Genomic DNA, 23,668 nt, shown 5'->3' with positions numbered 1-23,668 from the left:
ATAAATAAACAGATTTATTCATATTATGAATTTGGGTTTTAAATTGTTCGGTCACAGTATTTGCTTAAAAAATTTGAGTTCTGGTTTTGGATTATTTTCAATTTACGTTTGAATATTTTGAGTTATAATTATTTTATTAGATTTAAATTATTTTGAATTTGAATTATTTCAAGTTATGTTAAGTTTAAGGTGTAAATCAAATTTGATCGAGTTTGAGATATTTTAAGTTTAATTTTGGATTTTTTAAAATTTAAGTTGTAAATAAAAAAGTAAGTTTAAATTTAAATAAATGAAATTGGATTTTCAAATTTTATTTGAAATTTGTACATCAAACCAATAAAAGTACAATATAAGATAAAAGTAATTCATTGCTACCGTTATTTTGTGAGTTGAGAATTTTGTTGATTAATTATCAGTCTACAGTAAAATATTAAATCAGGTTTGGTTTTATGATTACTTTTACTGCTACTGTTCTTTTTTTTAAGCGTTTTATATACACGGAAAAATACTTGGAAAATGGTCAATTTACCAAAAAAAAGTCAATTTTTTTATAAAATTACCGAAATAGGCCGGTTTTTTAATTATTTACCGGAATGGGCCATTTCCCCCGAAATCGCGCCACGTCGGAGTGATGTCAGAGGACGGGGCAGAAGGTCGCGTCCACGTTAGCAGGTCGCGCTGACGTGGACGCGACCTTCTGCCCCGTAGCGCGGTACCAGGAACGCGATTTTGACACTGATTTTTACGACTAGGTTTTATGGCTTTTAGGGTTTAGGGTGCAAGCTTTTTATGAGTTAGGGGTCCGGGAATTTTTTTTTTGAGTTGACGTTTCTGGTTAAATAGTGGGAAATTGCTTCTACTAGGATGCTATTTAAGAAGAAATTGTGAAATAGTGGCCTCGTGGACGCGATTTCGCTACAGTGGTCATGTGAGAAATAATTTTTTTTTGACGTTTTCTGAGGAAATAGTATAAAATCGCTGATACCAGGATGCTATATGAGAAGAAATTGTGAAATCGCGCCCTCGTGGACGCGATTTCGCTACAATTGGTCATGTAGGAAATAATTTTTTTTTGACGTTTCTGAGCAAACAGTGTCAAATCGCGCCCTCGTGGACGCGATTTCGCTACAGTAGCAAGTTTGGGCTGAGGCTATAAATTAGGCAGAAAATTTTCTTAGAATGCATAACTCACAGTAGAAACATTTTAGAGAGGCTAAGAAAGTTAGAGTTTCAAAATGAGTGAACGTATTAGTGCTGTTATTTACTACGATGGTGAGGTTTGCCACACCGAGAATGGTGTTGTTTTTTTGTCGGAGAATATGGTGCGACTGTCATTTAGCCAAAACATAGATTTGACAGAACTCCGTAAAAGAATTAGGCGTAAAATCTTCAGAACCACGCCAATGAAAGTTCAGTCAATGACGTATCGATTTTGTTCTTCTGTTGATCCGGTGACATATGACTCGTTCGACATAAAAGGTGCTCGTAGCTTGGAGGCAATGGTGCAGACTCATCTTGCTAGCGGAGCAACTTATATTGAGTTATATGTACAATTTACGTCACCAAATGATGTACTTTCATCCGGTGTTCGAGATGTATACACGACCCCTACCGACACTCGGTTAGCGTGTTACAAAATACGGAACAGCCCATGTTCGGTAGCGGTGTCGAATGCACATCCCCCCCAAGACACTGTGTCGGTGGATGGGACATGTACGTCGGTGGCTCGACGGTTGACGCTGGAAATACGAGCTGGAGAACCGCATCAAGTTCTACTAGATGGCAATCTACATCCAATTAGGGGCGTTATCAAATGCCCAGAAGAAGGGATGACGTACTACCTACAACATCAACCGGTGAGGGGACGTCGTACGCTGCAGATGATTGTGGGTTAAAAGGTGAGTCCGATGTGGATCCACCTCGAGAGCCCGGGCCGGATGGTGCAGAGGTGGGATTATTTTCTGAACCGGAGCCTATTCCAATAGAAGGTGAAGATGGTGATATGAGTGCAGATGATGAAGAAAATCCACGATTCAGAGCATATTCACCTCCAGCCCACATGCATAATGTCGATCTGTCAGCAGATGATACGTTAGAGTTTCCAATTTAATTAATTAGGTTAGGGTTTGGGTTTTTAATTAAATTAGGTTAGGGTTTTTAATTAAGTTAGGTTAGGGTTAGGGTTTTTAATTATTTAAATTAAGTTAGGTTAGGGTTTTTAATTTAATTAATTAGGTTAGGGTTTGGGTTTTTAATTAAATTAGGTTAGGGTTTTTAATTAAGTTAGGTTAGGGTTAGGGTTTTTAATTATTTAAATTAAGTTAGGTTAGGGTTTTTAATTTAATTAATTAGGTTAGGGTTTGGGTTTTTAATTAAATTAGGTTAGGGTTTTTAATTAAGTAGGGTTAGAGATTTTAATCAAATAATGTCAAAATAACTCGGAAAAAATTCTATGTGTATTACATCGTCATAAACTTCTAATTCATTACATCAAATGATTAATTTTAATACGGTAATCAATGTCTATGACCGGGGGATTCAGTTCCACATGGCGGCCGTCGACGGTTACGTGCTGGATTCCTCCTTTCTCTAGCTTCCAGCGGCGGTTGTTGTTCCTCCGGTGGGGATTCTGGTTCTTCCGGTTCGGCATCTGGTTGTCGGACTTGGGACGATAATCCACCTTCAAAGAATAGTGTATGTGGTGGTGTTTGCATCATGAACGGCGACGGAGTTTGAAAGCCATGCATTACTGGCGATTGGTAAAAAGGAGAGCTCCCCGATGGCCCCCCTTGCGACCCCTCCTGCGCCGATGGCCTAGTTATCAGTGGTCCGCTCGGCATTACAGGAAATGGAGCTGATCCGGGCATTTGACTCCAACCTGCCATAGGATTCGGAAAAGGATACATGTACGGGTTAGGGTACATATAAGGGCTAGGAAACATACCTGGCATCATAGGGAAAGGTTGGGGCGTGGGTATCATCTGTTGAATTGCTGCGCCGGGTGACTGCGTTGGTGCTCTCGTTGGGGACGGTGATTGCATGGTCACTGATGATGAACCGGGTGAATGTCTGGGCCTCGTTGAGGGGCTGCCCTCGTAGTTTTGTCCCCTTGGATTTTGAGGCCCGCGCCTTTCCCTTCCGACACGTATTTTCCGCCTCCTCTCCTCCGGCATAAGTAAATACGGCTTCCCATGGGCCCTAAACCATGGCATGTATTCTGGAACGCACGCTAACTCGGGAACGATGATTGGTTCCCGAGTAGGTAGATATTCATTCCGATTTTCCCACATTTCTGTGTACACTGACCAGTACAACGGCCAATCCGTACCTAATAGCCGAAAGTTGATTTTGTGGTGCTCGTCAAACTCCTCAGGGTCCGCAGGGATCGGTTGTCTACATCCAAACTGTCGTAGGACTCTGTCTGTCTGGTGGGGCTCCACGGTTGCATAGTTGATCAACACCACTTTCACATGCCAAGCATTCGGATTTTGTAAAAACTCTTCCGGGATTACTGCCCGGACTGCCGGATCCTCGTATGGTGTCCATTGAAACTACATGAACATGATAGAAATATTACATATATACATAATACTAAATACTAAATATCAATCCACTAGCGAATGTATGGAAATTTCTATTTGCAATAATACTTACTTCTGCTTCCGAGCGTTGCTCCAATAGAAGCCGTATATCTTCAAGTTCAGTTGGTATTCCACGATAACTTGCCGGATGGTTCCACCTAATTAAATAAATTTTTAGCATTATTTTATTCTTACAAAATCTACATATCAATTTCAAAATGTAATATAAAATTTACCTCGTTACGAGTGGGAATGTATATGGGTGGTTCACTCGATGACGTAGAAATGGAAAGCGAAACCGTGCCCATGATTGCAGTAGTGACAGGCAACCTCTGATTTTTGCTCTCCTCGGTTTGGTCGCCCTGCACATCTCCCGATATAATGTTGCCAAGACGGCAGACCCCAATTAAATTCACCGGCTGCTCTAAAATCAACAAGTTTTAGCATCCACCTTAGATGTACACGGCTCCGTGGTGTGTCAGCCATGAGATAGCCTCCAATTATTTGAAGAATGTATGATCGAGCATATCGGATTCTTTCAATCTCGGTTGAATTTTCATTCAGACCGGGGAAGGTGGCACGTAACCAGCCCATCTCCACATTACCTCCATCCATTTTATCTTGAACGGCGCCCAAAAGCTCGTAGCACACCGCCTCCCAATTGCTAGATTGGACAGACCCGGTCACTGGGTGCCCATCCACCGGCAATCCCAAATGCAGATGGACATCTTCTAGAGTGATAGTGCACTCTCCACATGGAAGATGAAATGTGTGCGTCTCAGGTCTCCACCTCTCGATCAACGCACTGATCAGTTTCGGCTCCAACTTGCATCCCCGGCCTACCGTCGCCACGTGCCAAAATCCCGCTTCCCGCAGGTAGTTCTCTACAAACGGTGATGGAGCATGCATATTCCGAATATTGCATTCCAATACCTGATCTTCAGCCTTTTATAACAAAAAATATATTAATAAATATCTAAAAATACATAAATAAAAATATCTTAAAAAAATTTTAAAATATAAATTTAATACTTACCATGTTCATTTGCTCCACCAATATGTGATTCCTATCAAGACGAATCAATGATCCGGCCATTGTTGAAAATATTAAAAATTTTAAAATTATTTATAAAAAATAAAAAAATTTTAAAATTTTCTTAAAAAATGAAATTTAATGGAAAAAGAAATTTAATATGGATTTGGAGATTTTTTGAAGGAAATTGAGAGGATTTTGGAAGGAATTTGAGAGTTTGAGAGAATTTTGGAAGGAAATTGAGAGAAATTTTGAAGGGAATTGAGAGAATTTTTTAAAGGAATTTGTTTGTGAAAATAAAAGGGGTGGGGGGGTTTATATAGTAAAAAAAATTTACCGTTGGGGGGGGGGGCAACGGTCAATTTTTTGACCGTTGGGCACTGTTCACGCGCGCGTCCACATCGCGTCCACGTCAGCAAGTCGCGCTGACGTGGACGCGACCTTCTGCCCCATCCCCTGACATCGCTCCGACGTGGCGCGATTTCGAGGGAAATGGCCCATTCCGGTAAATAATTAAAAAACCGGCCTATTTCGGTAATTTTATAAAAAAAAATTGGCTTTTTTTGGTAAATTAGCCTTGGAAAATATTATCAAAAAAAAAGGAAAATTACTAGGAAAAATGTTAATTGTACCAATCACTTTTAAGAGGTGATTAAGAATGTGATGCTAGATTTTGAAATTATTATTAAACAAAATTTAAATTTTTTTAATTTTTAATTTTTATTAAAAAAGCAAGTTTAAAAATTTTAATATTTTTATTAACAAAATTTAGTTTATTATAAAAAACACAAAATTTAATCAATTTATTTTTAAAAAAATAAGCAAATTGATATAGATTAAATTTAAAAAAAATAAATGAATAACGTATTTAATTAAGAATATATATTAAAATTTAATTTCTTAAATAAATATTAATTTTTTTCTCAAAAATACAAATTTTATAATACAACAATCCTATTCCATTCCAACCATATTTCTATTATTCTATTCTATTACAATCCTATTTAATTCCAACAAACCAATCATATTGTAATATTTAATTTTTTAATATTACTTTTGTTTTATATTTTTTAAAAATCAATAAATTAAAAAAAATTCAATAAAAAAGTTTGTCAGATCGAAAATTCTTGTCGAGATTTAATGGAGTCCTCATTGGGTTTTCAGGTGTTAATAATGATTGAAGTGGATTAGCAGGCATATCATAAACCGCCAGTCTACTTGGGCAGGAAAAAAAACCGTCTCATTTACAATTTTCCTTTCATTCATTCATACATTAAAAACATTCAGAAATCAACAATTACCAAAAATGTTTCAGCTACGGAAACACCTAAACCGCAAAAAAAAAAAAAACTGCGCAAAAGTGAAACTGATAATCACCAGCCAAGCCAAGCTTTCAAGTGTCACGCCTCCTTTGGCGGGGAGCAGCACCACCAGTTTCATTCTCCTTTTCCTCCTCCTTTTCCTCTTCAGCTGGCTTTTCTCCACTGCTTCCTTGATCATTTGATGTATCAGCAGCCACCTCTGTTTTCTTCTCTACTCTTGGCTGCTGCGCACAGTTTTATCCAATCAGTTATTCAAACACGAAAACACGGTTACCAGTCACGAAATACTCACTTGTTTCTTCCCACTAAAAATGAGCATGAAGATAGCTGTCAAGATAACCACCACAATGGAGACCAGGACACCAATGGTGAGGTTGGGTTGTTTCTCAGCCTTCTCAATGAAGTCCTACAAGAAAAAAAAAACTCATGTTTTTGATGTAATCCACCAATGAAACAATAATCTGCATATGAAAAAGGACACTAAAGGAACTTACAAGAATTTGGAGCTTGTATTTGCTTAAGAAAGGAATATCAGCAAACTTGTATAGGACATCGAAGACCGTCTTCTGCAGCAGAGGTATGGAGAAGTTCAGTTATATGGTATAAAAGAGTGAATCACCAAAATAAGTAAGCATGCAAGAGCATTTACCTGGAAGCCACCGAGATCATCCGAACCTGCAGCTTCTTCCTCCGCCTTCTGTTTTTCCTTCTCAACCACAAACTTTGGTTTCCATGTGGTGTCCCGGTATGACTCAGCAACATTCTCGTCTTTGGCTATCAAAATATTGTCAAACAATATACCTTCTTGCATTGTCCAAATCTCGATACCAATTGCAGCGATAGGGTCAAAGTAAGGCTTGTCAAGCTCGAAGTAGTTAGGGTTTGGGATGTCCCTAGGCTTCCAAATACCCTTGTAATTGGGGTTGTCGACTAGAGGAGGATTCCATATTCCTTTAAAAGCTGGGTTCCTCTTCATCGGTCTCTTCCATTCACCACAACCAGAAGCTGTCTGACACTTTGGGTTATCAATTTTGGGGGCTTCCCATACACCATCCTCTTCATCATCCCAATCTTCTGGCTTGGTTGCCTCAGGATCATCTATCTCTTCAGACTCATCGTCTAACCATCCTTCCGGTTTCACAGCCTCCATATCTTCAATTTCCATGGGTGCATTCTCATCCCAATCATCAGGCTTCACAGCATTAGGATCAGGAATTCTGACTCTATCGTCCCAGTCCTCGGGTTTCTTCTCATTTGGGTCAGGAATAGTCTTGGCAGGGATAATTGGAGGATCAAAATCTTGAGCTGAGAGGAAGTTTCCCTTCTTCTTCACCTCTCCATCAATCAGAATGCTAATCTCATTGTCAGGCTTCAAGATGGCAGTATAGACATGAGAAAGCTTGTCAGATGGGACGCGCGGTGGGTCAATAAGATGATGTTCAACATATTCCCCAGATTTAGGATTCTTCTGCTTCAGGATAAAGTGCACCTTGTTTGTTAATCCACATATGTCAGGTCCAAACATGATAGAGTAAGGGGATCCATTGTCAAATTCCTTAGGCTTCCACCCAGCTTCCTGAGGTCTAAGGTATTTCAGGTATGCACCACCACATTCAAGTCCATTCTGGAAGCGAGCCTCGTACTGAAGCACAGTGGTTCCATCCCTGAGATTCACAGGCTCCTCCAGCTCTTTCACTATTGCGTACTTCCGTGCCTTCTCGGTCACTAGAAGCCCATAGTCATCGTGCCCTTCACTCTTTGAATGCTCCCATATACCTGCAACCCCCAAAACCACATCAACGTAAATTTGTCACTCCCTAAAACATGCAATAGGCACATTGAGGTACATTAAATGGCAAAAAACCGGAAGTCCAAAAGATTTCAGGGTATACAATTCAACATCAGAAAAAAAAATCATTAAATTTCCAATGCATCACAAAGCTAACAAAACAGGATCCAAGACATGGTATAAATTACAGCCATCATTAAAGCACCTTATCACCATTTCCACTTTTTTAATGATCCATCTTTTTATCTTTCCTTCTATGCATATTTGGCTTCTATAATTTCAGATTATTAAAGAGCATTTTCCTTAATTCTATTTCAAGTACAATGTTCCAATCCAGGCTATAATGTTCATATCATCATTCCAGATAGTATCTTCTCTAGTACGATAATAAGCTTGCATGATCAATACATTCTAAATAGCAAACAATCAAATAAGACAATCCAAATATCTAATAAATCAACATTTTCAAACAAAATAAGAAGAAGACGAATGACAGAAACCGAAATCTATACGATGATTTCCACCGATAAGAGCCATGAAAGGAAAAACAATAACATTCACCTTTATAATCATCTTTATCAGAGACGATCCATCGCCCATTGAATGGCTCTTCAAATGAATCATAAAAAATCTAAAGCAAATCCAAAGAAAACAAAAATTACATTCTTAATTATAACAGATTCAATTATTCTTAGCAGATCGACGTGAATATAAAAATGAAATACCGCAGCATCATGATCAGCGGCAATGCAGAGAAGCTGCATCGACGCGAACGCTAAGAAGACAAGAAGCGCAAAATGCCCCATCATTATCATCAATCCAAAGGACCCTACCACTGATTACAGATTGGAAATCTTTTCTTTCTTATATATTCTTTTAATCTGAATCCTAAATCTAAGACTAAAAATCGAAGCTTTAACCGTATGTTGCTGATTTTTATAGATCTTCATGGCACTGTACAATTCGTGCCACGTGAAGTCAGCAAATTGATTTTTGACACGTATGCAAATCAAGCAACCTACCTTATGCAGGATATTTGGAATAGAATTTTTTTTGGAAAACCCGTTTTTATTTATTCTTTGCTTAATTGCTTTGCCGGATCTAAAAGAGGGAACGGTTCGGGTCAGGGCCCATTGGTGGATCTTGATTTCCATGCATATACCATCATCAACTTAATAGTATTCATCGTTTTATAAAAGAAAAGAAAATGGTTTAAATTGGATAAGATGATTTTCTTTTTCCACATATACACTTGCAGTTGAGGCAACATCTAACACAAATTATGCGGATGTAAGGGAATTTAATAAAATTGGCAAGTCTTGTAACTCTTGTTCCACCAATAAGAAAGGCAGGGAAACGTCCCATGGCATGGACTGGTTTTGTCGTGATTTCTCAAATGAATCATGGTTGTAGGGAAAGAGGTATTCAGGAGCTGTAAAGGAAAGGCGGCATTTGTGGTCATTTTCAGATTAGTTTGCAACACTTTCATGATTAAAAACCCATTGTAGCTTAAGTGAAACTTTTTTTTTTATTAAAATAACTTCAAGCATGTTTGATAATAATCACATATTTACATTTAGACATTTAAGTAAACGCCCGAATGGAAATCTGAGAGTATTACAGCTAAGGGTGGTGGATAGTCAGAATATGTTTTGGTCATGGTGGTGAAGCTGAGTTCAACGATATTCTGGTTATTTGTCTTTTGTTGTTTTATTGTGATCCTTGTAGTATGTTTGATCTGGTTGATGTTTCTTATGATGTAGCTTCAGCTTTGATGAAGGTGTGTTGTCTATATGTCTTTTGTTTGATTGGGGGGCATCTGAATAAAGTATTTATTTGTAAGTTTGACCACTCTGGTCTTAAGCTGCTTTTGTCTTTATAAAGAAATAAAATATTGCATCATAATAATAATAAAATGTCGAAGAAAATTGCACAATTCAGAGATAGAAATGTTGGAGAGAGGATATATTTCATATTGGTTTTATTTGTATTTTAATTTATTTTTATTGATGGCTGTTGTGGAGTGTTTTTTATAGCCAAAAGAGAAAATAAGAGAGTAAACATGGGAGTTCATTATCTGTTTTTGAAAATATGAGAGAAATTACTCATACTTTACCTCTTAATACTATCTTTATGTATCTGATTTACCAAATCAGGCTCTCCAGAACACCCTATCATCTTCCTCGTTTTTTTTTCTTTTGTGAAAGTCTTGTCCTGTGTAAGAGTTGGTCCCTTTTCCCTCATAAAATAAACTTCAAAGATGTATTATGCATTATAGCCAAGACTATTATTTTGTTATGATTGTGAGTATTGACCTTTGTAGCCAAGTTGTTAGATAAGCCATTGTTAAGACTTCAACCCAATTTATTGCAGTAATGTTAATTCTGACATGTTTTTGGGGTGATTGACAATCAATCTTATTCTGATAAATTCATTGTATAGTTGTTTAAGGTTGGTAATATATTTATGCTTTTTTTTTCATGTATAGTATTATTGAAAATGCAGCAAAGCCATCTGATGATGCTCTTAAATATAATAGAAAACTGCATGCATTTATAAAGCAGTGATCAGCTATACGAAGTTGAGGTAAAGTAGATGAAAAAAGCTACCTGGTTCCAGCACAGCCATCGAGATCGAATTGGATCAATGAATAGATAGAGAGCCAACATTCTATAACGCTCTCACCTCAACGGCTACTCCAAGTAACAACTAACAAGGATTTGCATATCCATATACCAGAATAGCCTTTGAGGGAGAGAGTTAGTGATTGTTGGGTCCCTTGGTTTCCTCTGATATCACTTGCAAATGAAATAAAAAAAGGCAGGTCAGGTCAGGTGTGTTGAGTAATAGTTTAGCTATTGGATTTATTTATAGAGAGTACTCCACAATGTAGGCGGCATGTTATTACTTATTAACCAATGAAAGCAACTTACAAAGACATTTCCTGGTATTTTCTGACATGTTATGAAAAGCCCCAAGATGTTGAAAGCAAACAAATGTTTTGTTTAATGGGAGTGTGTCTTTGGTAACATCCTATGAACTCGGAACAACCGTTGGAAGTGCTAGTGCCGTTTGGATCCCATCATAAGTTCTAAAAACCAGAAGACAAGAAAACATAATCTCAATGCAAGTAAGTTTCAGAGGTCTTGCCCCTTGTACCCCTATGATGTTTCTCAACCCCCAATAAATATATATTTATAAACAAATCAGGGAGCTAATGGACGTGAAGTCCTCAAGGAATTAACGAGCTGCAATATGCCACGTGCACTGGTGGAAATGACCCTTAACCATCTCTGGAGCTGCAAGTAAAAAAAAAATACAAATAATCGTAGGGGTCTCAACCCGATATTCCACTTCTCAACGTCGCGACCCACAAAGCGTAACTCCCGTTGGCGAGTATGCCAAAGTTGAGTTACACTAACTGTTGTGGCTCCGAGGCTTTCCATGTTTTGTTTGGTATATTGGGTAATAATAATATTAAGAAAGGTCAACTTTGGCCGTGTATGATGACAAATTCACGATTTTTGCACGACAATTCCTTTTTTGTCCGTGATTGTATTCGGAATATCTGGGGTGTGCAACCTTTTGTGAGACCCTACACTTCTTATGCACCAAACTGTACGTGTAATATATTGAAGCTGCCAGCTGCTAGCTTCAGTGATACAGTAATACTAACTATCATGGTTGATTACGATAAATATTGATGACGGAAATAACGGAAATTAACAACAAAAAAGCAGCCATAAAATCATGTTACAACAGCTATTTAAGGCCTTGAGATGGATCCTAGGATTTGCAGATTATTGAGTATATAGAAACGAACAGGATGTTAAATATGTGAGAAATTAGGATCATTGCTTTACCTTTAATCTCCATTTTTTTTTTTGGAACAGCTTGAGGAGGCTGCTATAGCAATGCATGCCTCAAATCATCTCTATATATGCATGCAGCAGAAAACAATCAAAATTGTGGCGGAATTCAAGAGGGAGTAAGCCTTTCAGTATCCTTCGCAGGCTCCAACGAAGGACATTGGAAGCCTTTGAGGGAAACTGGAACCTTCTCCGTTTAGTTTCTTCATAAATTACTCTACAAGCTTATACTTGTCTCATAAACCTCTATGGGCGATGGGTTTATATAGAGATAATTGCCCCTTGCTTTATTTGTCAACTAGCTTTGGATGAAACTCTCACGTGCAATAACATCCATCCTTTTACATTACTCCATTGACTTTTTTTTGGCATTTGTGCATGTATTCTGTGTCAACTTTGAGCCTTTAAATCTTTTAAGAATAAAAGGATCAATGAGCTTTTTTAATTGACTTAATGACTTATTCCATATTGCAAGAGTCAAGTGAATATCTCAGGCTTTTCTTTTCAGGATTAACCTAACCAGATAAATAGTAATATAGATATATGGAAGTTATTCTTTGATAATATTAAATCATATACATACCCACTTGAGCTGCATATATACCCTACTTCTCACTATACACACACAATCCTTTGCTCCCTCACTGCTCAGTTTCCTCATCCTAAAAACTCAAACAGAATTAACAAATTGTCGGAATCATACACAAATTTTATTTGCTAAAGTGTTCAAGAAGCCCTAAACTTAGAAATTAATTAATTAAACCTTGAAAAAAGTCATGAATTTGAAAAAAAAAATCAACTGAACTCCTACGAAAATACACTCAATGTAGTTTTTAAACTCATCTCTAAAATATTTTGTACATCAGTGTCGCTACAATACGAGGGAGAAGCTCGCAATATATGAATCAGTCAACAATGGGATCATCTTTCGAATTTTATCTTGCTTTTCTTTTCCTACCTTGCTGCTTATATAAACCAAACATTCCACAATTTAAATCTTTCACCCTATCATTTTGGATATCGAAAAGATAAATCACATGCGAAAGAAAAAACTTATCACTGACCAAACATAAAACCTATACTCTAAACCAAAAATAATTTGAATTTTGAAGCAATTTTGCTCAACCTATCATTTTCTCATATATTCGATATACAATGTATTAGGGTTATAAAATAAAAGGATTTTTTTTACAATTTTATTTATTATGATAAGAAAGTGATATTAGTTTAGTTCGGCACGTGGGTCTTCAAAACCTAACGTTGAAGGTTCAAACCCTATAGAGTATGATTCGGCTCTTATTAAATCAAAAATTATATCAAATTGTAAAAGAAAATTGAACAATAATTCGAATTTGATCTCTTTAGATTAAATTATTAAATTAAAATTAAAGGAGTCAATAAAAACAAGAGATGTTAGTCAATAAAAAAAAGTATGTTAATTAATTAAAGGTTTAACTGATCACCACGTCTGTATTATAAAGATAGGGTTACGAATAATTTAGAGGTAGTTGAATTTTGTTAAAATAGGGTTTTTGAATAGGGTGCAAGTTTTGTTATGGAAAAATTTAAGAAAGGGTTAATGACTTCACTAAATGAGGTTGTCTTTCTTATTTAGGGTTACAAAAACACTAAAAAAAGAGTATGGTGGGATTTGGATGGGCAGTGCAGTGCGATTAGTTCACTTTTATTTAATTTTATCGTCGTTGTTGTTTTTATACTAACCACAAGTAAACGCACCGTCTATTCAAACTATACCTAAATTAACATGACGGAAAAATTACTAAAATAAAATGAATAAAATAATTTATTATTAAAATAATATTGATTCAACATTTATTACTGAAATAATATGTTTTTTTAGAGTAAAAAGATTTAGTTTGATGGAAGCGCAGATCAAAATTGGGTGTGTGGATTTGGATCTAAAATAGCATAAGAAAATTTTAGCTGATGAGGAAAATGATCCAACTTGTATTAAATCGACATGTGTAATTGATGCAGCATATCTTTCCTGCAAAATCCAAAACCAACCTTAAACTAGTAACTCTTAGAAGAATCTCCTATAGGCTTTCTTTTATCTTCTAATTCTCCGGGAATCCACAATATTGGCTCTAAGTTTCGTGGCAGCACATGGTGGAAGGAAAATATATTCATACATGCGTAACTGATACACCATAGAGCTCATTGGGGAATGGATTCTCAAAAGGTGTTAAATCCATCTTCTCTCTTTCTATATATTTAGGTAAAATCTCCATCAATCTTTAATCTCCCCATACTGAAACTAAATAAAAACCATCCACATAAATTTAAAGATGTTCCTTTTTATATATGAATTTTTTTAATCAAACAAAGTTTAAGACTTTTTTTTTTCGTTTTTTAAGTCATTTATATTGAAAACAAAAGAAAAATTCTCAACAAGGGTGTAAATGTTAATGTTTTGGACATATTTCAAACTCATTTACACTCATTTTAGACATTCTGGTATGGAGGATCAATTCGGATCGATCGATACCTTAATGTGGAGGGATGAAAAATGTTACGGAATAAATTATTCCAACAACTTTTTTTCATCCCCAACAACTTTTGCTATTCTCAATCAATTTCATTAAGAGCATAATTTTTGTAACCATGCGCATGGTAAAGGTTTATTCATTTATTCTCTTCCATATCACCACCGATTATATATTAGGAGAATTTTAGTTGAGTTACGAAAATTAAAAAAGATTCTAATTTAGCCATAAAATTTAAGGAAAATTTCTATCTAAACTTGTGAAAAAGATAAAGTTATAAGGATTATACGTTGTTCTCATAAGATATCAATTCAATAGAGGGAATTGAGAAATATTTAGTCGAGATATACCAAAATAGTAGAAATAAACTATTAGAGTCTAATCATTATATATTTATTATGTCAAATTAATCCCTCTTTTATTTTTAAAAATAGTTTTCAAATTTCATAAAATATAAATTCACCACCTTTTAGTGTTTTCAGGCCAAATAAAGTGACAATGAATATTTTTTACTCTACAAGCTTTCAATTTTACAAGTGGGTTATGTTTAAAAAAAATTAAAAAAAAACCTAAATAGGATATGTGATAGCTTGATTTATATGTGATTCATAATAATCCTACTTAACATTATACAATAATTAGTCTAAAAAACCATTAATATGCATTAATTGACCTTGTTTTTATTAACATAATCTCAAATTTTCAAATATATTTCATCAACCACTAATTGCAAGTGGTTATATATATGTACATTCACTATTAGCATTAATTCCAAGGGATCAAGTTGAAGTTTAAGATTCAATTCTTGTGAAACCTTTCCTTTGTTCAATTTAAATGTATAAAAAATTAGCAATTAAATTAATTGTAAGAAATAAAAACTTTGTAAAATGTTTAAATGAAATTGTGATGGTTCATCAACTTTTTACATTCTACTAAAGATTAACATAAATAATTTATGTTTAAATTTAAACAATATATAGCAATTATTTTGTGGATTGAGTCTATTTGCATAGCAACTAATCTATACCACATTCACAAATACGACCTAAAAACCCTTAAAATATTGATCTAATTTATAAAAATTTTAAAATTAATATTCCACTTTAATTTATATAATTTGGTCATCATTCTTTACAAAAAAAAACTAAAAAATTAATTTATATTTCAACCACAATTTTTTGCTAATTTGCAGAACTGATATTTTTGCAAACTTTTTACGTATAATTTGCTCAAATCAATGACAAAGTTTAACAGTGTTCGCCAATTCGTTGAGCTCTTAAGTTTGAGGACCAAATTATAACAAATTAAAATGAAAAAACTAATTTCTTAAATTTGGTAAAGTATAGGGATTAAATTAGAATTACACCTAAAACATTCGACAACCAAGAACCAACTCCAAAGTTTAGAGAGACCAGACAAGTCATCAGCCGTCACAACCAGGTTTCAGTCCAATAACTTTCCTAGACCTTATTTGCGTTTCAGCTCCGTGCATCCATTTACTTTCTCCTTCTCCATTTTGACTCGTCACCTCAAAATTGCCCCACACCTGAAAGACGGAGCAAACACTAGGATATGTCAGGGAAAAAGGAAAGAAACAAGGAGAGAAGAGAAAAGAGACTCCAAGAGATTTCACTTCTCAGGACCATTCCTTATTCTGATCATCAAAGGTACTTCCTTCCTTTCTTTCCCTCAAACCCTTTTTGTCCCTTTGATTTTGGTAATCACCCAGATTGGTATTTCAACATTGTAGGGGGAAATAATTGGATTGTTTTTGTATATTTTGATCGAAATCCCCATGTTACTTTGATTTAGAACAATTCGAATGATAATAGCTGAATAGAGGAATTTCTTTTGTTTCATTTTCCAGGTGGTGGTCACAAGAAACTGTTGCAGTTGTAACTGGTGCTAATAGAGGAATCGGGTTTGAGATTGCAAGACAACTTGCCGGGCATGGATTGACAGTAATACTAACATCAAGGAACATTAGTGTCGGCATTGAAGCAACCAAGGCCTTACAAGAAGGGGGTTTCAGTTATGATGTTCATCAGCTTGATATCTTGGATGGTGAATCAATTTCAGCGTTTGTTGAATGGATAAAACAAAAATACGGTGGCATTGATATCCTGGTAAGGTGAAAACTCATTGATATTTCAAGTTTTTATTGTTTATTGCTTTCTGTTTTATTTATAATTTAGCTTAGCTTAGTGCTTTGGCCAACCTTTTGCATTGTTTTACTTTTGATGTTTATATTTGCAGGTGAATAATGCAGGTGTTAACTACAACCTCGGGTTCGATAATTCTGTGGAATTCGCACGACAGGTAGTTGACACCAATTATTATGGCACTAAAAATATGATTAAAGCAATGATACCAGTAATGAAACCTTCCACTGCTGGTGCTCGTATCGTTAATGTAAGCTCACGGCTAGGCAGACTAAACGGCCGCCGCAATGTAAGTAAATAATTTTCTTCCTTTATCTACTGGACCAACCCACTTTTTTTTTTAGAATTAAGGTCTTCAATGATTTCTTAATGCAATGATTAGTGGGTCTCTAATGTGAGTAAATATGGTCACTTCCTTCCTGAATCTTTTGACTCTGGCTCTGCTCTGCTTCTTCTAGCATAGCTATGTGACCGTGCACATCTACAGAAAAATGCATATATTTTAACCATTGTGAATAAGAGCAAGGATTGCCATGTGTTTGATTTTTTGTATACTTCGAACTAAATTTAGGCTCTTTTTTTTGGCAGAGAATTCAAGATGCAACTTTGAGAGAAAAACTAACTAATTTGGAAACTCTCTCAGAGGAATTGATTGATAGAACAGTGTCTAGTTTCTTACAACAAGTTGAAGATGAAACTTGGCAATCAGGCGGATGGCCTCAAACATTCACTGATTACTCTGTATCTAAACTTGCTGTCAATGCTTACACCAGACTGGTGGCCAAAGAACTCTGCGATCGACCACAAGGCGAAAAGATATATATCAACTGTTATTGTCCAGGATGGGTGAAGACTGCAATGACAGGTTGGGCAGGCAATATTTCTCCTGAGGTTGCAGCTGACACTGGAGTCTGGCTTTCCTTGCTTTCTGACCAAGCAATAACTGGAAAGTTTTTTGCAGAGAGACGAGAAATCAACTTTTGAGTAAATTAAGTTCTGCATTGTAGAGTCAAAAATTTGTTCTATTCTTGAAGATTCGATGAAACAGTTGAAAGTAACTTGTTTTAGAAGCAATTTGGCCCATACGTAGCACCAAACTAAAACCGAACATATGAATCAATGCTGCTTTCTGTCTAACCTTAAAAGACCCAAGTATAATTGCTTCCACTCTTATTCTCTTTTTAAGTATTTGTTGTTGATTTTTTAATGAAAATTTTATACACATTTGCAGGGAGCAAACATTACCTGGAATTCCATAATAATGTTTTTGAAATCAAAATATGTTTATTCTTTGGATAACCCAAACATTGAAAACAATCGAAATCTAAAATGATTTAAATCCAAATTATACTTTTTCCCATTTCTGGACTGCATTCAATTCATTGGGTCCTGAGATATTTTGAAGTTTCATGTGATCCAAGATGACTGCAATGCCATCATCAGTAGAGTTCCCGGGCTGATTATTTGGCTTATGAAGGCCCACGATTTTCACCTCACTCTCTTGTATCTGTATGTAGTTTCTTCCCTTTCTCCATAATAATTCCTCAAGCCAATGCTCAGAAGAGCTCTTCTCAACGCCCAACGACTTGTTAATCCTCCGCCATTGCCAACCGGACCACGACCATTATCAGGTACAGATCAACTTTTTATTTTTCTTTTCAGCTTCATCTGCTTTTGTTTTGCTTGAAAACATTTCGCTTTCTTATCAGGCCACAATATGGTTGGGTTTCAAGATTCTCATCCACTAATATTAGTAACGCTCAGTCATTAGAAATGGACCTTTCTACCGGAGAAAGCAAAAGGCGTCTGTTTAACAGGTTAATATTTCTTCAATTTCCTTTTGGGTACTTTTTCTGGTTCTAATCATAAGAAATTTAACTACCTTTTTGGTGGGTTCTTCTTTTCGATAGATTGTTATATAGGAGCAAACAGAGAGGATTTTTGGAGCTGGATTTGGTTCTGGGAAAATGGGTGGAGGAACATATCTACTCCATGGATGAAAATGGAATTAAAGCTCTAGTTCATGTCCTTGATTTGGTATTCTCTGTTCTTGAAAATGTTAATTGTTGGTTGGCCACTATAACTTACAAGCCAAATTTACATGCATTAAGCTCTTGCTTATGGTGGATGATATATGTATTCAAGGTGGTTGAGCAATATAATATAATTAAAGAATTCTTGACTTCTAATGCTTTTTCTAAACAATTTAAGTATGAAAGATTCTTGGTTGATTTAAACAATATAATCTAGGTTACTGTTTACTGTTTTCAGTTGTCTTTCCCAGGTTGATTTAAATTTAGAGCCTATCGGTATGGAATTTTGATTTTTAAGTCTTTTAATGTCATGCAATGATATTAGGTTCCTTTGGTTAAACATGTAATGTAAGGTTATCTGCATACAGCTCCAGGTCCCATATCTGGTTATCTTCTCCTGTTATCAATAATAAGCCTTTACCTGGCCGAGTTAACTCAGTCAGCTGTTGATCATTGCTTTTTACCAATCATGGCCTGTTGCAATTCTATCTATTCTTATCAGCAACCAGTTTTTGGCTTATAAATTAATTATTAAGCTCGACCCTTCACTCATCAATTTAATCCTTTGCTTGTTGATAACATGCACATGTTCACATAAAGCTTTGCATAAAGTCCAAATGTGTCAAATTGTCTTAGTGTTTTACATGTATCTTCCGTAGGAAAACCCAGACCTCTGGAGATGGCTAACAGGCCAAGAACGACCGCCTGAAGCAGTGAGTGGTAATCCGGTGAGACATGAGCTAAAGCATTCTTGTTTGTCATATGACCCTATGTTACCTATATGGGGTTTTGGGTGTATCGGTCTTCTCTGCAGTACAAGAGAAGGTGCGAGCAACTCCTGGTCAGCCATGTGTGAGAGGATGGGATGATTTTAGGAAAGGTCACGATGTCCCTATCACCGGCGGTGAAAAGTTTTTATGGCGAAATCTCAATTCCATTTTGGAATAAAAATATTTTTAACTTTGTATTGATATTTTTGAACAATAAAATAGACTTTTGAGGTCAAATGAATCCTAAAATGAGCTTGAAATTTTTTGAAGTCGGACCATAATCCATCTTCACCCATTAACAACTCTATAACTATATCAATAAATCTAATCAAGATAATTTTATGTATTTTTTTATAATTAGTTAAGGAAAATGAGGTTGCTTGAAATTGAATCCAATCCTTCAAGTCTACAATCTAATATTTTTGCGTTGGTCTATTTAAAATATTAGATAAACTCAAATAGAAGGTCTAATAATGCAAAACCGTGAAAAATAAAAGGGGTTGCGTGGCAAACACTGACAATAGCAGTAGTACCCGACACCCGAAACTTCAATCCCCCCAATCCGTTTCATTTCACTTGAGAAGAAATAAAAAAGCTTGGAGTCCCTCCCCTTTCCTTTATCACAAAAATTTTTAGTTTTTGCTCTGCCTTCATTTCTGAGAAAGGAAGAGGAATAATAAGATGGTGGATGTTTGGATGAGGTGAGAAGATTAAGGAATTAATTACAAATAAATATATAAAAATTATATGGGAAGGAATTCAGAGTCGGACTCGAATGGATGGAGTCGAGCTCGAGGTTTGGTAGTGAAGACGCTGGTGTTAATTGGAGGCGCCCTTTTGCTCAAGAGGTTTACCAAATCCACCACTCGTTGGGACCACGCTAGAATCGTTGCTCGTTCTCTTAGCGGCGAAAAGGTACTTCAATTCTTTTTTTTTTATTTTAATTTTATTGCATTTCATCTCAATTCCTGTTTTTTTATGGTAGTTCTCGCGGGAGCAAGCCTCTAGAAATCCAGATAGTTACTTCAACATCAGGTACTATTCTTCTTCTTTTTTTAATTTACCGTATACAGGAAAAAAAATAGAATATAATGTTAAGTTTTTAACCCTTTTACTTTTCTAAATTGTAAGAGGGAAGTTAATTATAGTTTACTTGCTTGTTTGATTATTAGTTTAGCTTATGATTTATGTTATTTCCAGCAATGGGTATTTGCCAATTGCTAATTTTTCTTTTTAAATACTGCTAAAATTAAGAAATTTTATCATTGTAGAACACTTACTTGCCCAGCAACGGAGATGGTGGATGGTTCAAATGTTTTATATTTCGAACAGGTTTGTCCAAGGCACTTCCAGTTGAATCTTTCTGTTTTTGAATTTTCAGAATATCCATGTAATAGTTTTCACTTTTTATGGGTTAGGCATTTTGGAGGACTCCCCAGAAACCTTTTCGGCAGGTAAATTTATGTTGCACAAAGGATAAAGGATACACTGAACACACAATCTATGATAATGGAAGTTTTAATGGAAATTCGGGCTTTTATTCTTCACATATTTCCTTTGATCTCTCTACACTTTTCAGCGGAATGCCTTTACATCGTACAATTCTGACTGTATTTTTGGTTGCAGAGGTTTTTCATGGTGAAGCCTTGTCCAAAGGATTTGAAATGTGATGTTGAGGTTTGTATCTGCTCTGCTTTACAATAAGATTGTTGAGTAATCTCGCTTATGATCAGTGTATTCACGATAACAATCTGCTTTTATCACCTATTACCTTCATACAATACCTTTGGAGCTAGTTGGCCTTTTGATTTCTACTTGTATCTAATGGGCACAGGTAAGTTCTTACGCAATTAGAGACGCAGATGAATACAGGAATTTCTGTGATCGTCCAAGGGATCAATGCCCACTACCTGAAGAAGTTATTGATGTAAGTGTTTTCACATTATTCTCTTTTGTGCATGTATACGACTTCTCTGATTTTTCATTTGCAGTTTGAAGATTTTCTCCGCTTCCGATGTGCATGTTGCTTGTGTTCGCTGTTCCTATCTTCTTATAGCTTATTATATGCTTTGGTTTTAAAAAAAATGTCGATCAACTTTCTTTTCTTTTGATAGCCATTAAGTGGTTAATAATCATTTGTAATTTGAGAATTAAGAATTTTCCTGTTTAAATTTAAGTTGAATCCCTAGATTTGGCCATTTTGGTAACTATAATTTCTTGTTCTGTTAATTACATCATATGATATGAACAGGATGTTGCTGAACATCTGACAACTATATATCTCAAACGCTGTGAGAGGGGGAAACGCTGTTTATACGAAGGTTCAACTCCACCAGGTGGATTCCCAAATTCATGGGTACGCTACTCACCATTAAATCCTGTTCTCATTTTGTCGACTTATTTTGTTGCCAACCTTGCAAGTTTGAGAACATGATTTATCTTTTATTGCCACAGTGGATGATGATTTATGAAGTAGTTAGTACAGAGTTTTTTATTGCAACGAATGATGTTTCACGTTTTTCTTTTTTTCTTTTTTTGCCTTCTTTCCAGAATGGAGCAACATACTGCACTTCAGAACTTACAATTTTGAAGAACAATGAGATACATACCTGGGATAGGGGTTATGACGATGATGGAAATCAGGTCGTTTTTCACGGTCTTCTACAACTCGTAGTATTACAATTCTCCTTATTTTGCTAAACAATTGGTTGGAAGCCTTCATTGAATGTGCTTTATATGTAATATTTGTTTGTTAACAGGTTTGGGGAGTGAAGGAAGGTCCTTATGAATTCAAGCCTGCACCTGCCTCTAGTTTCAATGGTATGTTTTCACCACTAAATTTTGCCCCTTCACAGCCAATGGAGAAAAGGATAGAGGGATCGTTTGTCTTGCAAGAATGATTCATGGTTATATATAAATATATATGGTCATAGTCTGTAAAATTTTAACTCCTTTACATAATCTTGAGTGAAGACCCTTGGCTTTACTCTTGGCTATATTTTGTCTTTTATTTGGGTGCAATTTTCTGGGTTTTTTGGTCATTAATTTACAGATACAAGATAGATTATGCAGTACATGTAACACTGAAATCTCTGGTACATTAAACCCAGGGTATAAATGAGCTTAACCAAACTCAAGTTTTAAGTAGTTCAAGCTCAATTCAAAGTTTGAATCTAGAAGTTTAGTTCTAGATCAACTTTAATTTTTGAAGTCTAAGCTTGATTCAAGATAACAATCCATAATCAACAACATATGGTTTATCGGTTTCCTATCTCAAAAACTAGTCAAAAGTATGATTTTCAATTATTCAATATATTTGTTTTGAAAAACTATTATTTAAAAATAATTTTGTCCCCCACAGATGCGATGAATTATGGTAAAAAAATAGTGAAAAGATATTTGGTATATTGTTGGTAGGGTTTTTAAACTCTATATGTGAGGTTAGGGAGTTGACAAGCATCTTATAAGAATGTAGTAAAATATTTTTTTAAAAATAAGACATGTTTTGATCGGAAAAAATGAAACATATATCAAAATTTTAAGGTATGAAAAAAATATATTCACCCATATATTATATAAAACTTTTATTTATAAAAATCAAATCAACGTAAAATATTTAAACCCGAAAAGCTAATAATCATAACATCCCTGCTCATAAAACTTGGATTAATTATATATAAGTTAATGGTTTAAATCTGTAAGTCTGAAATCAAAAGCCCGAACTATTTTTGCTGTAGTCAATGAACCCAATTTTGCTCTAATCCAGAGCCCAATTTATGTTCCAATTCGGAGTCCCCCAAATTTTCCATTTTTACACAATTTCATTCACTGTGTTCCAAAATCCTAAGAACCATCCTATTTTTTCTATTATAAAAGAGAGTTCAATCTTATAAATAAATAAATAAAAACCCCAGTGAACATGGCACGTTTAAAATAAGTCACATCAAATTAATCAATATAATTAGTGAAAAAAGTTTTAAAACTAAAAATACATATTTTAAAGTTGTTGATGGAGATTATCACTAGTGTTCCATGAGGTCTGGAGAAGGATGATGGTTCGGGGACCCAGAGTAGGGGATGATATCTACTCTTGGTTTTGTCACGTATACTTGTCGTTTCATCCATTCGTATCTACAAGTTGTGAATGGCTAAACCTGTAAAAAGAATATGTATAATATAAGGACCATTTATAGAATTTCACCATTTTTCATTTTTCTTTGGTGGATGACATTTAGTGGAAGACTTTGTGTTAAAGCAGGGATGGATTATAATCACTAAATGTCTGTTGACAAACTTCAGAAACGCGTTGGCGTCTATTGACTAGACCCTATCATTTTGTTTCACAACAGGTTTTAACTCTATTTCAATGCTTCTAGAAATAATTGACTTTGCACCAGATCTCAATTTCACAATTTTATAATAAATAAATAATGGATTTTCTCACATTTCTTTTTTTGATATTTATTTAAAAGAAATTTGTCCTTTCATGTAAAAAAAATTCAGAATAATTGGTGGTATGACCCATTGGGTTTTTCGATGTAGAAATGCAGTTTTGGATTTTGCAATACGTAGGAGAATGAAGGTAACTCAGCGTCTTGCAAA

The 23,668-nt window shown here is 35.3% G+C and overlaps 4 protein-coding genes across 5 annotated transcripts; 3 read left to right on the top strand and 1 right to left on the bottom strand.

Moving 5' to 3' along the window:
- Positions 1-5,854: 5,854 nt before the first annotated feature.
- LOC107912059 (calnexin homolog) lies at positions 5,855-8,639 on the bottom strand. Of its 2 annotated transcripts, none has more exons than XM_016840101.2 (6): positions 8,451-8,639; positions 8,287-8,356; positions 6,586-7,712; positions 6,431-6,502; positions 6,229-6,342; positions 5,855-6,157 (listed from the first exon to the last, which is right to left on the bottom strand). In XM_016840101.2, the coding sequence occupies exons 1-6, from the start codon at positions 8,538-8,540 to the stop codon at positions 6,008-6,010; spliced, it is 1,623 nt and encodes a 540-aa protein (XP_016695590.2). In that variant the 5' UTR covers positions 8,541-8,639; the 3' UTR covers positions 5,855-6,007. The 2 variants fall into 2 exon arrangements, with proteins under 2 accessions (XP_016695590.2, XP_016695589.2); XM_016840100.2 differs by having other exon boundaries at positions 5,855-6,160; positions 8,451-8,638.
- Positions 8,640-15,514: 6,875 nt separating this feature from the next.
- LOC121223636 (carbonyl reductase [NADPH] 1) lies at positions 15,515-17,485 on the top strand. The gene is made up of 4 exons (XM_041105548.1): positions 15,515-15,768; positions 15,969-16,227; positions 16,358-16,552; positions 16,852-17,485. The coding sequence occupies exons 1-4, from the start codon at positions 15,674-15,676 to the stop codon at positions 17,245-17,247; spliced, it is 945 nt and encodes a 314-aa protein (XP_040961482.1). The 5' UTR covers positions 15,515-15,673; the 3' UTR covers positions 17,248-17,485.
- A 371-nt stretch (positions 17,486-17,856) lies between these two features.
- On the top strand, positions 17,857-19,361 carry LOC107910907 (succinate dehydrogenase assembly factor 2, mitochondrial; the record flags this gene model as incomplete). Its single annotated transcript, XM_041103880.1, has 5 exons — positions 17,857-17,894; positions 17,973-18,080; positions 18,174-18,321; positions 18,956-19,022; positions 19,096-19,361. Coding segments are annotated over 5 exons (510 nt in total), but the record flags the coding sequence as incomplete, so codon positions are not given.
- A 121-nt stretch (positions 19,362-19,482) lies between these two features.
- Positions 19,483-22,062, top strand: LOC107912061 (chromophore lyase CRL, chloroplastic). Its single transcript, XM_016840103.2, has 9 exons — positions 19,483-19,981; positions 20,052-20,101; positions 20,338-20,398; positions 20,485-20,520; positions 20,693-20,743; positions 20,901-20,993; positions 21,318-21,422; positions 21,617-21,709; positions 21,826-22,062. The coding sequence occupies exons 1-9, from the start codon at positions 19,814-19,816 to the stop codon at positions 21,964-21,966; spliced, it is 798 nt and encodes a 265-aa protein (XP_016695592.2). The 5' UTR covers positions 19,483-19,813; the 3' UTR covers positions 21,967-22,062.
- Positions 22,063-23,668: the final 1,606 nt, after the last annotated feature.

This window comes from Gossypium hirsutum, chromosome D11, assembly GCF_007990345.1.
Source record: "Gossypium hirsutum isolate 1008001.06 chromosome D11, Gossypium_hirsutum_v2.1, whole genome shotgun sequence".
In the NCBI taxonomy this organism is placed as follows: domain Eukaryota; kingdom Viridiplantae; phylum Streptophyta; class Magnoliopsida; order Malvales; family Malvaceae; genus Gossypium; species Gossypium hirsutum.
Note: the sequence above shows the minus strand (reverse complement) of the source record. Positions and strands in the feature narration are given on the sequence as shown.

Bases quoted from the DNA above. Each gene is read 5' to 3' on its own strand.
- LOC121223636 (XM_041105548.1), top strand. From the start codon at position 15,674: ATGTCAGGGAAAAAGGAAAGAAACAAGGAGAGAAGAGAAAAGAGACTC. The intron at 15,769-15,968 runs GTACTTCCTTCC...TTCATTTTCCAG, and splicing joins CCTTATTCTGATCATCAAAG to GTGGTGGTCACAAGAAACTG. The intron at 16,228-16,357 runs GTAAGGTGAAAA...TTATATTTGCAG, and splicing joins ACGGTGGCATTGATATCCTG to GTGAATAATGCAGGTGTTAA.
- LOC107912059 (XM_016840100.2), bottom strand. From the start codon at position 8,540: ATGATAATGATGGGGCATTTTGCGCTTCTTGTCTTCTTAGCGTTCGCG. The intron at 6,503-6,585 runs GTAAATGCTCTT...CCTCTGCTGCAG, and splicing joins ATGATCTCGGTGGCTTCCAG to AAGACGGTCTTCGATGTCCT. The intron at 6,343-6,430 runs GTAAGTTCCTTT...TTTTTCTTGTAG, and splicing joins AATACAAGCTCCAAATTCTT to GACTTCATTGAGAAGGCTGA.
- LOC107912061 (XM_016840103.2), top strand. From the start codon at position 19,814: ATGGGAAGGAATTCAGAGTCGGACTCGAATGGATGGAGTCGAGCTCGA. The intron at 19,982-20,051 runs GTACTTCAATTC...TTTTTATGGTAG, and splicing joins GTTCTCTTAGCGGCGAAAAG to TTCTCGCGGGAGCAAGCCTC. The intron at 20,102-20,337 runs GTACTATTCTTC...TTATCATTGTAG, and splicing joins GATAGTTACTTCAACATCAG to AACACTTACTTGCCCAGCAA.